The sequence below is a fragment of the Heloderma suspectum genome, chromosome 1 (genome assembly GCF_057233095.1).
Source record: "Heloderma suspectum isolate Gila_16-S chromosome 1, 16-S_ref, whole genome shotgun sequence".
NCBI lineage: Eukaryota > Metazoa > Chordata > Lepidosauria > Squamata > Helodermatidae > Heloderma > Heloderma suspectum.
In genome coordinates, this window is record NC_139458.1 from 291,302,555 (window position 1) to 291,320,606 (window position 18,052).

Sequence of the window (18,052 nt, forward strand, 5' to 3'; positions counted from 1 at the left end):
TAATGTATTTTTCTATACATCCATATCCTACTCCTCTTCCTGAGAGCTCGGGGCAATGTACATGCAGTTCATTTTATTCTCATAACAACTCTTGAGAGATAGCAAGTTCCTAATACTACCCAATGAGTTTCATGCCTGAGCAAAGATTTCAGTCTGGGTTTCCTGTCTAAACTCAAGACTGTAAATACTGCAGTCTACACTCTAGCCCTATGCAGGTGTTCACTTCCACACATACAATGAGAAACAGGTAAAGGGGAGAGCTGAATTGTGCTTGCTGGCCCTGACCTCTCTGTTGCATTCCTGTTGCTCATCTCTGCTGTCCACCACACATTGTAGGGGGAAGGGCTAGAGAGCCTACTCTGCATGGGTAGCTTCTCCCTGTGATTTCGATGCCTTATCACACAGGGTTCTAAATCATGTGGGAGATGACCCATGTAAAACAGCCTCCTTGCTTCAGACCTTCTGTCTCCAATTCATGGAGGGTACAAAAGCTATGCTGTGCAGGGCCACCCAAGATGGACAGGTCATGGCAGAGAGTTCTGACAAAATGTGGTCCACTGGAGAAGGAAATGGCAACCCACCCCACTATTCTTGCCAAGAAAATCCCATGGAACGTATCACAAGGCTAAAAGATATGATGCCGGAAGATAAGCCCCTCAGGTCGGAAGGTGTCCAATATACTACTGGGGAAGAGCAGAGGGTATCGACATCTTGGGAATCAGCGAACTAAAATGGACAAGCATGGGTGAATTTAATTCAGGTGACCATTATATCTACTACTGTGGGCAAGAATCCCTTAGAAGAAATGGAGTAGCACTCATAGTCAACAAAAGGGTGGGAAAAGCAGTACTGGGGTACAATCTCAAAAATGATAGAATGATCTCAGTACGAATCCAAGGCAAACCATTCAACATCACAGTAATTCAAGTCTATGCCCCAACCACTGAGGCCGAAGAAGTTGAGGTTGATCGGTTCTATGAAGACCTACAAAACCTTCTAGAACTAACACCAAAAAAAGATGTCCTTTTCATCATAGGGGATTGGAATGCTAAAGTAGGAAGTCAAGAAATCACCAGGATAACAGGCAAGCATGGCCTTGGTGTACAAAATGAAGCAGGACAAAAGCTAATAGAGTTTTGCCAAGATAACAGGCTGATCATAGCAAACACTAGAGAGTGAAGTCAAGTGGGCCTTAGGAAGCATTAGTAACAACAAAGCTAGTGGAGATGACAGTATTCCAGCTGAACTATTTAAAATCCTAAAAGATGATGCTGTTAAAGTGCTGCACTCAATATGCCAACAAATTTGGAACACTCAGCAGTGGCCACAAGACTGGAAAGGTCAGTTTACATTCCAATTCCAAAGAAGGGCAACGCCAAAGAGTGTTCAAACTACCGTACAATTGCGCTCATTTCACATGCCAGCAAGGTTAAGCTCAAAATCCTACAAGCTAGGCTTCAACAGCATGTGAACCGAGAACCAGCAGAAGTACAAGCTTGGTTTCGAAGAGGCAGAGGAACTAGAGATCAAATCGCCAACATTCGCTGCATCATGGAGAAAGCAAGAGAATTCCAGAAAAACGTCTATTTCTGCTTCATTGGCTACGCTAAAGCCTTTGATTGTGTGGATCACAACAAACTCTGGCAAATTCTTAAAGAGATGGGAGTACCAGACCACCTTACCTGTCTCCTGAGAAACCTGTACGAGGGTCAAGAAGCAACAGTAATAACCAGACATGGAACAACTGATTGGTTCCAAATTGGGAAAGGAGTATGACAAGGCTGCATATTGTCGCCCTGCTTATTTAACTTATATGCAGAGTACATCATGAGAAACGCCGGGTTGGATGAATCACAGGTCAAAATTAAGATTGTTGGGAGAATTATCAACAACCTCAGATACGCAGACGATACCACCCTAATGGCAGAAAGTGAAGAGGATCTAAAGAACCTCTTGTTGAGGGTGAAAGTAGAGAGTGCAAAAGCTGGTTTGAAACTCAACATGAAAAAAACGAAGATCATGGCATCTGGCCCCATCACTTCCTGGCATATAGAAGGGGAAGAAATGGAAGCAGTGACAGATTTTATTTTCTTGGGCTTCAAGATCACCACAGATGGTGACTGTAGCCATGAAATTAAAAGACGCTTGCTCCTTGGGAGGAAAGCTATGGCAAACCTAGACAGCATAGTAAGAAGCAGAGACATCACCTTGCCGACAAAGGTCCGTCTAATCAAAGCTATGGTTTTCCCAGTAGTAATGTATGGCTGTGAGAGCTGGACTCTAAGGAAGGCTGAGCGCCGAAGAATTGATGCTTTCGAACTGTGGTGCTGGAGAAGACTCTTACGAGTCTTCTGGACTGCAAGGAGGTCAAATCAGTCAATCCTAAAGGAAATCAACCTTGACTGTTCATTGGAAGGACAGATACTGAAGCTGAAGCTCAAATATTTTGGCCACCTAATGCGAAGAGAAAAGTCACTGGAAAAGACTCTGATGCTGGGAAAGATTGAAGGCAAAAGGAGAAGGGGACGGCAGAGGATGAGATGGCTAGATAGCATCACCGATGCAATGAACATGGACTTGAGCACACTCTGGGAGAGAGCGGAGGACAGGAAGGCCTGGTGTGCTATGGTCCATGGGGTCACGAAGAGTCGGGCATGACTTAACGACTGAACAACAACAACAAAGCTGAGCGATGGGGATATGAAGGAAGGGCTAGGGCCAAGCATGACTCCACTTTCCCCACTCATACAATTCTAATTGTGTGGGGCACAAGTGCCCACACTTGGTCTACAAGCTAATCTGTATGGAGAACTTCTTCTTGACTCTCCAATCCATAACCTGCTGTAATGTGGCTATTGTCCCATGGAAACTCCTGATTATATAGTGAATTTCCATGTGAGTCATGGGGGCCAGATGTCCCCAGGAACACACAGCACTGACATGAGAGTTTCCACATCAGGCACACAACACAGGAACCTGTCATGGGGAAGTGGCAGTGACAAAAGATATGGGTAAAACTGTAGCCTTCCTACACATGTTACTCAGGTGAAGGGATATCACACTGGAGAGCCAGTGTGGTGTAGTGGCTAGAGTGCTGGACTGGGAGGTCTGAGTTCTAGTCCCTACTCGGCCATGGAAGCTCACTGGGTGACTTTGGGCCAGTCACAGACTCTCAGCTCAGCCTACCTCACGGGGTTGTTGTTGTGAGGATAAAATGCAGAGGAGGAGGAGGAGGAGGAGGAGGAGTATGTATGCCACCTTAGGTTTCTTAAAGAGGAAAAATGGTGGGATATAAATGTAATTAATAATAATAATAGTAATAATAATAAATATCACATAATTACTGGGGAGCAGGGTGTTGCACAGCATCAGGAATACTGCTGGCCCCACCATCAGACATCTATAAGTTAGTGTTGTCATCTGTAGTGAGGCTATGCATGAGTCACTATTTGGCTACCATGAAGTGGGACACCAGTGTGAGCGGGTGTCTTGATTGTATGGAAGCCTGTATGTGTGCGGCTGCTCAAGATTAGGCTTCCTTACTGCAGATATCTACACTGTTACCAAGAAGCTCAGCTATGATGGTTTTACGTGAGTATTTTTCTGCCATCACCTTGTCTAATATGTTTTATTTTTCTGGAAAGGTTGCATGGGCAAGGAAACACCAAGTATATGCAGACACCATGCTGACCTTCAAACCACCACTTGAATCCAGCAACTCATGAGGATTGCTTAAATTGTTCTGTGTAAAGCCTTAGTGGGAAATATGCTTCAATCCTGAAGCATGCTCACCTCCATCAACAGGTTAAGACACCACCACCAGGTTATCCCTCATGGTCTCTTTTGTTCTGAGAACTTCTTCCTTGAAAGTGTGACTTTTGCCATGCTTAATCAGCCAGCCCAAATTCAATCAAGAATCCAGGAATCTAAAGGAAGATTTCTATTCATTCTAGCAACCAAGCTACTGTTTCTTTTGTTTAACCTTAGCTCAGGTACTCCCAAAGTTATTGTCTCTTTTATGCTCTTTGCAGCTCCTCAGCAATTGTACCATGCCTCCTTCATGTCAGTGACATGTGAAAGAGCCTTGTGCCACATGTCGAAATAAGTAAGAAGTTATAGACAGACTGATCCTAGGCATGCTTACTCAGAAATCCAACTGAATTAAGTGAGACATAGTCACAAGCAAGTAAGTGCATACTGTTATTTAGGTCCCAAGCTGCACTGTCAGTTACCTCTATGTAAACTTGGCATATATATCTTAATGTATCACTCATATAGGGTGTAGCTCACAACTACTCACAACTCACAACCAGCTCACAATTCAAAAAATGAATGGAAAAGTTATGCTTTGTGGATTATATCATTAAGGAACAGCTCCTGTGAACAATTAAGGTTACCACCTTTAATTCTGGAAGGGCACCTATGCCTTTAACAGCAGCATGATAGGCAGAAATTTAGAAAGTGCAGTTGTACTGATGCCTCAGTACATTTGATGAGATATTATGCAATATAGCCAGGTTTTTTCTAGTTTGGTAAAATCTTTATTTGACTTCCAACTGTGTGTGTGTGTGTGTGTGAATATCCTAAGCCATCACACTGTGCTTTTTTCTACTTAATCAAGGTTACTGGCTGGGCCATTCTGGGATGAGATTATAATCCTTGTTGCTAGTCTGCTGTGCCATTGGTCACAATAGAATAGTGTGTGTGTGTGTCTTCCAGACTAATGTGACCACCATGTTATAACATGCCTCACAATTCCTCCTTTTTGTTATTAGCAGCTCATTCACATGCCCCATTGGTTGAGTTATAAATTGGCTTTCATGGTCATGGAGATTTCTGAATCCATGAAGATGCAACCACCAGACTGCTTCATCACAAACACATAAACCAGAACAATCTACTTTCAGAAGTGTTTGGGCTGCATGGTGAATTGCTTTCTGTGTCATGGTGTAATTCAGAAGACCCATTCCACTTGAGGATCCAGAGCTCACCACATCAAGAGTGTAATCCTAGACATGTCTACTCAGAAATAAACCCCGCCAAATTCAATGGGACTTACTCCCATGTAAGTGTGTATATGATTGCACCCTAAGCTGTTCTAACTCCCACAAAGTACCATTTGATCATGCTCCTAGCTTTTGGCCCCTGTATCTGTGCAGGTAAGCTTGGAAATGTGATGGGCTATGCCTACTTGGTCTCATGGTGCCAGTCCCTCCCTGCAAGGTTGGGGGACCCATTAAGATGGTCTGCCCCTGAAACTTATGGAATCTGAGTGATTTCTGAATGCTCTGGGGCATTTCAGTAGCCAGAGCCAGTGATTCTGTTGAGGCCCTTTTCACACTACAGAATGGCGAGATGTGATGGGCCACTGACAAGATTGCTCCTGAGCAACCTCTTCAGCACTGTGGAGTTTGAAAGGTTCCCTGGTTTACTGGGGAGCTCTAGACAATGAAACAGGACAGAAGGTGGTTGGAGCATAAGTCTCATCATGAAGGTGATTGAGCACACATAAGAGTGTATAATAATGCCTACTGTGTGGCGATGAAGGCAGCAAAGAAGGTTTACTTTGCCACCTCCATTGTATCCTCGAGTAGCTGTCCACCTGAAATTTTCCGAGTGGTTTGAGGTTTGCTTTCATCAAACCCAGTGAACCCAATACTGGAAACTTTGGATACCCACTATGATGACACTTTGAGGATAAAATCGCTCAACTGACACCACTATGGATGCAGTGTCTGTTACGGCGTCCAGTGCATTGTCTTATCCTGCTCTGTGGGATCAATTTCAGTTTTTGGAGCCTGAGGATGTGGACGAGACACCTGCATCTGTATGACCCAGCACATGCTTGCTCACTCAACCCTTACCCTTCATGGCTTACTTGAGCTAGCTGTGGGGGACTGACTGGACGGATCAGGGGAGTGGTGAATGCATCATTGCATGATGATGTGGTCCATACTGCCTTGAAGGAGGCAGTGGTGCTACCAGTACTGAAAAAACCCTCCCTGGATCCAGAGATCTATGCTACCCATCATCCAGTCACAAACACCCCGTTTCTGAATAAGGTGCTTGAGAGAGTGTTGGCGTCTCAGCTGTAGGTGCTCTTGAATGAAATTCAAGATTATCTGGATTCATTCCAGTCTGGATTTAGGCCCAGTTTTGGGATGGAATCAGCCTTGGTCACCCTGATGAATGACCTTCTTTGGAAGAGGAACAGGGGGAGTGTGACCCTGTTACTTCTTCTTGAGGTCTCAGTGGTTTTTGATACCATAGAGCATGGCATCCTCCCAGACTGCCTCTATGAGTTGGGAGTTGCAGGCACTGTTTTACAGTGGTTTGACTTGTACTTGCGGGGTCGGTTCCAGAGAACAGCACTGAGTGACTGTGCCTCAGTCCCATGGCAGCTGAATTGTGGGGTACCACAGGGCACCATCTTGTCCCCAGTGTTATTTAGTATCTATATGAAGCTACTGGGAGCAGTCATCTGGAGATCTGGGGCAAGTTGTCACCAATATGCTGATGATACTCTGCTCTGTTTCTCTGTAACATCCAAATCAGGAGAGGCTGTGCATGTTCTGAACTGATGCCTGGATGCAGTTATGGCTTAGAAGAGGGCTAACAAACTGAAGCTGAATCTCAATAAAACAGAAACCCTATGGGCTGGTAGTTCCTAGGTCTGGGAACTGGGCTGTTTGCCAGTTCTGGATGGGGTTGTACTCCCTCGGGAGGAGCAGGTATGTATGGACAAAGATAAACCTTTGTCACTGGAGGCCCAGGTCACCTTGGTGGCCCAGAGCACCCATTACCAACTTTGGTTGATATGCCAACTATGCCCATTCCTAGATAGGGATAGCCTAGCCATGGTGATCCATGCACTGGTAACCTCGCGATTAGACTACTGTAATGCACTATATGTGGGGCTGTCCTTGTGCCTGGTTCTGAAGCTGCAGCTAGTGCAGAATGCAGCAGTGAGGGAGCTCACTGGGACACCCAGCTATGCCCACATAAGATCTGTGCTAAAAGAACTTCACTGGCTGCCTAATAGCTATCGAGCCATGTACAAGGTTATGTTATTGTCATACAAAGTCTTAAACAATTTGGGACCCTAGCAGACCACCCTCCCTTATATATACCTAGGGATTCATGGACTGTGTACGATCTGCTCCGTCTGTGTTTCATGGATTGTCAAGTGCCTTTTGTTCCATCAGCCACTCACAGACAGGTGTGAATATATTGTTTCGTCTAGCAGAAAAATATGCAAATAGTTACATAAATATTTTCATAAGTATTTAATAATTTACCTTAGTATGTAACATTTAGTGTATTGTCCCCCATTCCATCCAATGTTTCTTCAGCAGAAACTTGCCTATTTTCCTATGAATATATATACGTATATTTTGGGAAAGTAAAAAAAAATCATCTGAAAGTCCACGGACTTTGCATGGCCTGAGGGGGTCACTTTCCAGCAGATTCCTAAAGTCAGATTCTTAGAAATTCAAGCTCATTTTAGTTCATCTCGAATTTCTTCAGCATCCCTATATATACCTAGCTGACCTTTAAGATAGTCAGAGGAGGCTTTGCTCATCATTCCAAAATTAACAGAATGTCACTACGCAGCACCCTGATGCAATAACCTGACAGTGGGCCTTCTCGGTAGCAGCACCCACCCTTTGGAAAGCCCTCCTTCATGCAGTTTGGGAGGCAGAAAATGTGGCATCTTTCAAATGCCTCCTGAAAATGCACCTGCTCACCCAGGCTTTCACCAGCTTGTAATTAAATTAATCATGCTGTTCAGTCTTATTACTCCTTGTGTTGCTCTTATTGTAATTGTAATTGTTTTTAATAGTGTATTTTCAATGTGATATATATATATATATATATATATATATATATACACACACACACACACACACACACACACACACACATACACTGCTTAGGGATTTAATTATATTTAGTAGATAAATTGATAAATATATAAATATCACAATAAATCAAGCAATAAATAAATAATATTGCAAAGAAATAAAAAGAAAAGAAAACAAAAGAAAAAAAGGAAGCCCCTTCCTCAACTTCACTTTGTTTACAAGATCCCATAGGTGTTCAATTCAGCACACAGTTAAGTGCATGTTCCATTACAATCAATGCATTTCAGTGTTTACCCATTTGTTTATGCAGGTCTAAACCAGCCCAATCCTACCTTTAAAAAGAAAGAAAGAAAAAAAGAGCAATCCCTTTTTTATCTTCTCCCTCCACCCTGCCCCACAATCTCTTGGGCTTCCTTCTTCCCATCAGCAATATTCACTGACAGGATCATAGGAGCATAGGAAGCTGCCTTATACTGAGCCAGACCATTGGTCCATTGAGCCCAGTATTGTTGACACTGACTGGCAGCGGCTCTCCGGGGTTTCAGGCAGGAGTTCTTCCTGCCCTACCTGGAGATGCAGGGGATTGACCTGGGACCTTCTGCATACAAAGCAGAGCTTTCTACCACTGAGCTATAGCCCCTCTCCTCCCCTGAAGGTTAAACTGCAGGTTACATTAATTACGTTGCACACAGCTGCCTTTCTTCTTTTTCTTTACTCTAAAACAGTAGTGTAGTGGCAAATCCAGAAGTGCAGGGTCCCTTCGTGACAGTCACAGCCACGCCCCCTCACAGCCATGCCCCTTCTAAGATTGTACAACCTTGTAAGATATACAGCCTTCCACTGGGATCCAAAAACAGTGCAGCTGAGAGCAAGGCAGTGGTATTTCAGCTGGATGTCTGAGAAAAAAATGCAGGGGTGTTAAAATCTTTTTCACTCACTCACTCACTCACTCACTCACACACAAACATTTTAGGTTTTTAAAATATGATACTCTATGGAAGCTTCACCCTCTCAACTCAGCCCTCATGGACAGACCGATCCCTTCTCATTTAAACAGCCCCCTTGCACACTCCTTTAGCATCCCAACATTACCCATTAGCCTTTCCTAAGCTCCTTCATTATATCTCCCCCCTCCCGCTCCAACAGAAACATCCACACATCCAGCTGGATTGAACCACACACATACACACACACACAGTGGTGTAGTGGTAAATTTGGAAATGCAGGAGCTCATTGTGACAGTCTCCAAGGGCATCCAAAAATTTCAGGCAGCTGTGTCGATCCATATCAACAAACCAGTTCTAGGAGTTTTCATCTCCACCAGGAGCACATCTTTGTTAAAGTGAATAGGTCTTAATTGCACATTCCAGACCAAGCCACCCCAAATACTTTGCATTCCAACATGGAACAATATATTGTTGCTTGGAAAATTCATTCCCCCCACAGCTACAGTTAGGATCACAGCTAAACTCAGAGGGAACAGGGAATTCTGAGGGGGATGGCAAATGACATCAGAGTCCCTGCTAATGAAAAAGCCTCCCTGCAAGCCCCACCTCCACTACACCACTGCTCTAAAGTAAGAGTGTGGAGCCCCAGAGAGATCAGGACCTCTGTGCATGGGGAGGGGAGGCTTAATTCTTCACTCCCCAAATATACCCCCTCCTGTGCAGCAGTTAAAGAAAGGTAAAAAAAGCTTCTATTGGCACTAATATGTAGATTGACCCGAAGTTCTTGTATGGGGGAAGGAACTCTTGAACAGGATTCTCATATTGTACTTTAAAAGCAACTTGGAAAACTGGCTGAAATTTTTAACGTTAGGTCATTCAGAGGCAGAGCCACTGTGTTTCTGTGTTGGTGTTAAGAAGCTTAGCCTCCTTGGCCTCTGCCTGCAGTGAAGCAAAATATTAGAACTTCCAGTGCTATGCTTTATCTCCCAATGGTCTTATAATAAACTATGCAATGGAGATCAGAGTTTCTACCTTGAGGTTTATTTGCTTATTTAACAGCTTGTGCTTTTTTCAGAGATGAAGAGCATCCCTACACCAGCCTAAAATCTCACATTTAAAACAGGGCTTTCTGCTTCCATTTCAAATGCAGGATCATGATGGACTCCCTTTACGCGTCCGTCCGTCCGTCCGTCCTTCCTTCCCACCCCCTTCTCCCTCCTTCCCACCTCCCTTATCTGAGTCTTTGATATGTTTCATTATACAGCTTCTAGATGGCGCTATGGTCTAGCTCCTCTTATTGCAGCTTTTCCTTTTTTCAGGAGGGAACTCAAGTGGAATTCCAGCACTGTAATTTGATAGCTCATTATCTCTGATCTTTAAAAAAATGGAATAAAGGTCATTTAGTGGGGGAGACGCCCTGGAGGTTGATGACGTCGTCTAAAGGGCTAGCAAACTTCCATGAGTAACTAATCTCAATAGCAGGATAAAAGCTCTGTGTGAAGAAGCCTGAAAGATTTTCAGTAGGAAGGTTTTCCAATGTCCCGGTATCACCAGAAATGAAGAGAAATATCTTTTTAAAATGCTATTAACCATCCTAAGTTAAAAGATGGGCAACCTTTTAGATGACTCTGAACTATTTCAGTTTTGCAAGTATAATCAAAATAGTTATTTAATTGTTTCTATGTGGCAAAAATGATGATTAAATAAGACTCTACGTCTTTTTTTATGGTAAGGAATCTGTAACCTGACATGTTAAAATTTTCAGGAATCTTCAACTCTTTTAAATGCATTTTCTCTTGGTGACTTTTAAAATATCCTGTCATGTGTAAAACAAATAGATTGTATTAAAGTTTGCTACATTGTCTTGTTCTAAGGGCTGTACTCAGCAATTCCCACCTGGCATCAGTTGGACTGGGATTAACCTTAATCTCACATGAAGTGGCTGGCTCTGTCATTATGCATATGAATAAAAGAAAAGCTCCCAGTCATTAAAAGTAGAGGCATTTTAGTGAACTCCCTGATTTCAGCTCCACTGCGAATGAGTGAAACCAGAGTCAGCTCCTTGTACTTAATACTTCAGAAGGCTCAGGCGGCAAGCTTCTTTTCTTTTCTACAAAAAAAGAAAAGGAAAAAAAGTGCCTCTTATTCAACATGGGGGCAGCAGATGAAAAGATGGAAAGCAGGGCTATTCCATCTGCTCAGCTGGGAGATAAGCAACTTTTGGCTCCTCCTCTCCTTGAACTGTGACCGTTTCCATTCCAGCTGATTATTGTAAGAACGTTGTAACTAAGGACCAGTGCCTGAGGGGTTTTTTCCTTCTCCCTCCCCATCTCTTTTCCTTTTGTATCATGTGTTTTGGATTGTAAACTGGGGCCTGGACTGACTTATTAATACTGATCTTTCGAAGCTGTTCTGGGAGCCTTTTTTGGTGGGATAAAAATGCTTTCAAAAGGAGAAGGAGAGAGAAGGGGGCTGAAGTGTGTGTGTGTGTGTGTGAGGGGGGGGATGGATGGCCAGAGAGAGGGAGACAGAGATAGGGGGAAGGAGCAACACAGTGTGTAGTGTAGTGGCAAGACTGTTGGACTAGGAGCTGGGAGATCCGGGTTCTAGTCCCCACTCGGCCATGGAAGCTCACTGGGTGACTTTGGGCCAGTCACAGACTCTCAACCCAACCCACCTCACAGGGTTGTTGTTGTGAGGATAAAATGGAGAGGAGGAGGATAATGTAAGCTGCCTTGGGTTCCTTGCAAGAGGAAAAAAGGTGGGGTATAAATGCAATAAATAAATAAATAAATAAATAAATAAATAAATAAATAAATAATGCAAGATAGATGGGCAGTATGTGTGCAGAAGATGGAGAGACACATGAGAAGGTGGAAGAGGGATGGCATCAAGCAACAGCTCTGGGAGCCTTTTTAGCTTAAGGGCAGGTTAAAATGCTTTAATAGATAAATAGATGATAGATAGTTATTTGGATAAAATATTATTTCATGTATTATTATTTAAAATATTTGGACAATAATTTTTCTTGAAGTGGAGGAGTGGCTTCCACATGAAAATCAATAGCTATAACAACTAAAAGAGAGAGAGATAATAGTTGAACTCATTTTGTTATAGGGCAGCCTATAAATGCTGCAAGTCAAGTAAATAAATTAAAATAACGTAAAATAAAGCACCACATACAATGATTTTATGAAAGAAACCAGTTGCAGAATAAAGACATTGAAACAATCAAAATAAAAACTGGGTGTCTACCTAGTGCAAGTGCCCCCATTGCGGCATGGATGGTAGTCACACACAGGAACATTGCAGTTCTCGATATTCCTTCCTCCCAAGGCCTCATCTATGATGAACAGTTCTTTGTTGTTCACTTGGAACTCTCTAATGCAGCCTGTGAAGCCATAAATCCTCCCAGCGCTTGGATGGATCTTAATGTGATGAGGGACATTTCCAAGGAATATTGGCCCAAAGGTACCCTGAGAAGGATTACAAAAAAACATCAGCAATCACTGCAGCTGTCTGTATGGTATATTCATGAAAGAAATAGAGGGAAAACAAGACAGAAACTAGTCTCGGGGTTCATTCCTGCAGTTTCATCTTGTACATAGCTGTTTAACCTTGGCACTTGCTCCCATGCTTCATACATGGACTATGTTCAGTTTCTAACTTTATGTAAGCAACCACAGAGTGTATGGGTAGAACAACACATCATATTCATGTTGAAGCTGCTGAAACAGCATCTCCAGACAACCACCAGGAACTTCTCCCAGACAAGTCCTACTAAAATCAACAGAAGCTGTACAAGAGCATTATTATTAATTTCAATGGGGCATGCTGGGGAATTCCTGATATATTATATCCTATATGGACAATATCATGAGACCTAACAGGTTTGCTTCAATTAATTACAAAAGTGAAGTCGGTCAATCACGTTACCCGTGCCTTATAAGATAAATTAAAATAGCTGTGCTAGCATTAGATTTGGGTTCTGCTTTGCAAGTTCACCTGAGTCAGTTGATGCGGCAGAGAGATTCCCTGACGTACAGGAGAATTTTTGTTTGCAGTCATTTCAATCAGGCAATAACCTTCAGGACTGCCAAAAGGCAACATATAGCTGGAAGGAAGCAGAAGAACTCATTATTCATTGTTTATGATGTTAACAGGCGATGTTATGAAAATGTACTGCTAGCATGAGAGTTTTATTCTGCAAGACAGGACTGGTTCACACAGCCGGCATGAACACCTATGAACGAGTGCAGGACAGTCAGGAGGCTCACAGCTCAGAGGTAGGGTGGGCACTTTCACATTGCTCAAAAAGAAGAAATGCACTGCCTAAAAAGAGGACACCAATTTGCATAATATTTGCATGTACTAATTTATATGAATAGAGCCCAATTTTAAAATAATTGCTATAATCGAAATAGAAATACATCTCACCATAGAAAAAAGGACTGCTTGGGTGACCTCTGTGCCTGCTCAGTCTGCTAACTGTGGATGGGAAGAAACGTCAAGGCCCCTGCTGCTCTCCCTCCATGTGATTCTCTGTACTGCAAACCAGGCTTGGACTGGACAGCCCATCAAATAAAAAGCACCTTCAAAGAGAAGTCTGTCCTCCATCATCTCTCCAAAATAGAGGACTGGCCTCTGTACAATAGGACACCTGGCCACCCTCTTCAGGAGAGAATGGATGAATGCAGTGTTTGTATGAACCAGCATCGATGCCTGGGGTCTATACATGTAGCCACCACTATTACACAGATTGTTATAGGCCAAACATGGAGGTCTTGAGTCATGCAGTCAGCTCCTCCATGTGATCTCCATTGGCTTGTGAGCTTACCAGTAGCCCTACACACTCCCACTACCAAATGTAATGTGTGTGTGCGTGTGTGTGTGATCATGATCAAGTGTATGAACAGGGACTTAGTCTTAGAAAGAGCGATATGAACAGTATTCAGGTTATATGGACTTTCCAAAGCAGATCCAAGATTTAGGTTTCTTTTCTTTTTTAAAGATTTCCCTTTTTAATTGCTTATCTGATGCTTGTTTGAGCATTTAAAATGTATACAGAAAGAGACAGTGAGGGTAGAAAAGAGATTTTTACATATGTAAGCAGATCCTGATAAATCCTAAGTGCTAACTGTGTATGGCACATTTTCCCTTGTGTAGATGATTGTTGAACAAGTAACATCAGTGTTGAATGATAGTGAACTCTCTCGATAGACATTTCCCTTTCTTTGGTCTACAGGGGAAATAGAAATTGAATGAAAAATGAAGACCTGTACCTCTGAGCATCAAGATTACACTGCGATAGAGTTATCACAACCCATGAAGGATGCTATTAATGTATACTCTGGTATTGAGCTTCAGAGATAACGAAGGATACAAGGTTAAGGGAATTTGTAAAATATATACAAGGATTGTTCAATATGTTATTGAGACTTCTTTTTTTAGTGATAAAATCTGGGGGTAAATGCTACATACATTATCGACAATAAAATCCATTCCCAAAGGATGGCTTTCACATAATTGTTTTTAAATTATTATTTTCTGAGGGAAAAAAAACACAAGAGTGCTTATTATTATTTCAGTGATTGTCAAATGTGAGAACATAATGGGTAAGAGCTTAATTAAAATGAGCACTCAATTTGTGAAAATGTTCTTTCCCAACATGCTTCGTTTTGAAATTCCACTTAACATTTGCGCCTGGCAACCTAATGTTAACATTTGTACTCTAATCAAGAGATTCATCTGTGCTCAGATACACACATGAATCTCTTGCAGATTTAGGGGGCCCTATTCAACTCAGTGGAAAGAGCTAATCTGTATGAGAAAGGGAAAATACTGAGTATCTCTCCCCCACCCTACCTTGTCAAACTGAGGGGAAAATCATTCAAGTAGGAGATCTGTAATCTTCTTGGACGTCTTGCACTTGGAACAGATCAAGGCATGGTACTGGTATTTTTGACACTGGTACCAGCAGTGTATTCCTGGACTGCCACAGTCCAGGTTTGCTAAAGGATTGTGCCCACTTCTGCTGCCTATCTTCTCTGAGGGACCCTACTTGTCCATGACCCAGGCATTAGAACAATTATTAGTACTACTGCTCACTTGTCCCAGCCCACACGCTCTGAAGATGAGCAAAGGGGAACCAGAACAAAATCACCACGAATGAGCTGTAAGCCAATGAAAGAGATTGGTGCCACAGGGCCTCTTGAACCACTGAGCTATGAGTCTATGCCAAGGAAGCCCATTTATTACAGCCTCTCTCCAATACCTGAAATGTCTGGATCCTCCTCCTCTTGTTCTGTGGTTGAGATGCTGTCATAGATCTTTCTAGCACTTAATGGCTCTTGGCTTCTTTGTCTTTAGTCTTCCCAACCTCATTTTCCTCAGAAAAAAATTAAGGCTGGAGGCCATGTGAATGAAACCCGGTATGCTCATAAGCATAAGCATTTTACATCCTCTCCAGAGCATGACACTAACTTCCCCATTGCTTTGTTTCCCTCCTTTTCTTCATACAATGAAAATAACTTCGGAAGTTTCCTTTAGGAATCAGATAACTTAGATTTTTTGGGGGGGGTGGCAGGGTTGATATGTGCTACAGCTGGCATACACCTAGTGGTGTTCTCTAACTGGCTACTAGTGCTACTCAAAGCTGCAAAAGCCTCAGTTCAGACTGGAAGGCAGGAATGGCCAGGTCTTGAAAACCCCAAAATGTACTATAACTGCTGTAGAAAGTAAGGGAAAATCCCATCCCACTCACACCTAAAACCCTTGCAGCCTGGGCTGTGATGCCTTGGGGGAGAAGACAGCCATCATGACCAGCCACCTTGACTTGAACAAGACTTCACCCTGAGAAGAAAATATCTTTGTTGCAACTCCAGCTCTGTCTACTGAAGCTCCTGATCATGGCCTACTTTCTCTTCCCTAGTCTTCAGTGATTACACTTACTACTTCACTAAATTCAGAGCATGCAAAGTGGCAGACACCTGGCCTCATATTAGCAAGGGTAATATGTCCTCCAGTTGGCTAAGCTCCATCATATCTCTGGAGACTGCAGTAAAGTCAAACTAATTGGCCTTTCTTCCACTCCCACTCCCACACACCCACAACCACTACCTCTCCACAAACATGTGCACACATGGCAAGTGTGTTTGTCTCCTATCAGGGAACTTACTAAGCCAACATATTGTTAGAGGTTTGGCAGGCATTATATAGATAAGTCAACACTTCATCCAAAAATACATGGATAGTTCTGTAGACTTATTGTCTCCTACAGACAGCGTGTCTAGAATAAGGATGCTACTACCAGTTGCCTATTTCATTTTTGCTATGATGAGTAATGCGTATGAATTCCCCACTTATTACAGATATGTAGAGATGTGCAAAATAAGGCACACACTGAACTTTTATAGAGAATTGTACGTTTTACAGTGCATAAATATTTGTGCTTGTGATGTCTGCAACTGATGTGGAAATATTTTTTTTACAACATTGATGATGATGATGATGATGATTTGCATTTCCCACTTTTTCCCATAGCAAGGAATCCAAGACAGTCTATGTGGTCCTCCTCCTCTCCATTTTATCATCACAGAAACCCTGTGAGGTGGGTTAGGCTGAGTGTCAGTGACTGGTCCAAAGTCACCCATTGAGCTTCATGGCTGAGTGAGGACTAGAACCTAGAACTGCTGAGTTCCAGTCCAACATTCTAACTAGTACACCACACAGAGGGAGCAACCCTATGGGGATAGGCAGCCACCTCCGAACTCGGAAAGGACTGCCTATCCAATCCAGGGAGGGTGAAGTGTGGAAGGGATCTTCTCTGCACTCCAGCCACCCTGCATTTGCAGCTAGACAGCCAATTTTGACTGTCTAGCCATGGGACTTCAGACGGGATGGGGGGGACGCCACACAATGTATAGGAAGCCTCGTACTGGCACTTCCGTGCTCCCCGCCCCTCCCTGCCCCTGGGAACACCCCCTTTTGTCCCACTCCATGCTGCTCTTCTGAGCATGGAGCTTGGGGACAATCCACACCGCCTACAAGGTGGTGGGGGTGGGGAGGCAGTTTTCTGGGAACCAACCTCAGAGCGCGGGCTCCGAGGTTGGTTCCCCCAAAATGAACAATCCTATGGCTGTCTAGCCTCTGTCTAGTGGCCATAGGATTGTGCTCTAACTCTCTTTAAATATTGGCCAGAGTTCCTGCATATTTACTTAGCAGACAGATTCATTCATCCAAAGAACAAGGTGTCTAGCAGATCAAATGAGAAAGAACAATGATTAATCCAGTGGTATCGCGTCAAGACATTTTTAACCGCTATTTTTCATAATGAACTTCATAATATAAGACACCATAAGGTACTGGCCTGATCTTATGTTAAGAACAGTGACAATGGCAATCAATGGTCACTCATCATCTACCCCTTCAGATACCCAAGGCAAAACTTAACAGTAGTATTTTCTACACTTTCAGCTTGTTTTGATGTTTCAAGGCATTTCTGTGTATCTGGCACATATTTCTGCAATAAATCTCAGCTGCATTTGAAAACAAGTGCATTTCCCCTCCTCCAGAAATAACCACAGAAAGGCAACAGCATGTAACATAATTTTTAAGGAAGATGGGATTTATGTGTCAAGTACAGACTTTCTACTGTATGTGACTAATGAAAAATCATTAAAAAAATGAAAATAATTATTATACGTACTGGTGCCCAACTTGCCATAACAGGGGTTTCCCCCTCCGAAAATAATTGCTGTAGCTTCCAACCTGTGGCTAGCCACTGCAATCTAGGTGACAATAACATGCACTTTATTAGCTTTAAAGGGGGATTAGACAAATTCATGGAGGGTAACAGGTCTTTTAGTCATCATGATGGCCATATGGGATGTCCATGTGGGGAGCCAGCATGATACTGAATCCCAGTTTCTGATGGCAGTCGTGTGAGAGGGCTACTGCCTTTATGCCTGGGTGTAAAGGCACAAAGATGCTTCTTGGTAGGGTCCCTCATCTGATTGGTCACTGTGGGAAACGGGATATATGACTGGATGGACCATTGGTCTGACCCAGCAGGGCCCTTCCAATGTTCCTGTATTCTTATTTTATTAGTGGAAAGCTCATGTCGCCACGGGTGCTAGTTGTCTGGGAATGATTGGATGAGAATATATTTCCCCATTTCCCTTGGGACTGGAACAACTTTCAGGGGCCATTTATTTCTTCCCTCCCTCTTCTTCTTTCAAC

At 43.0% G+C, this 18,052-nt stretch overlaps 1 protein-coding gene across 1 annotated transcript in view; it reads right to left on the minus strand.

Moving 5' to 3' along the window:
* The window catches only part of LOC146359226 (protein eyes shut homolog), a 249,636-nt gene that overhangs the window by 107,925 nt on the left and 123,659 nt on the right, over positions 1-18,052 (minus strand). The window contains exons 4-5 of the mRNA XM_084826874.1: positions 12,818-12,926; positions 12,068-12,288 (exon numbers count right to left, since the gene is read on the minus strand). Coding sequence (XP_084683000.1) covers positions 12,068-12,288; positions 12,818-12,926 — 330 coding nt within the window. The remainder of the gene's footprint in view (positions 1-12,067; positions 12,289-12,817; positions 12,927-18,052) is intronic.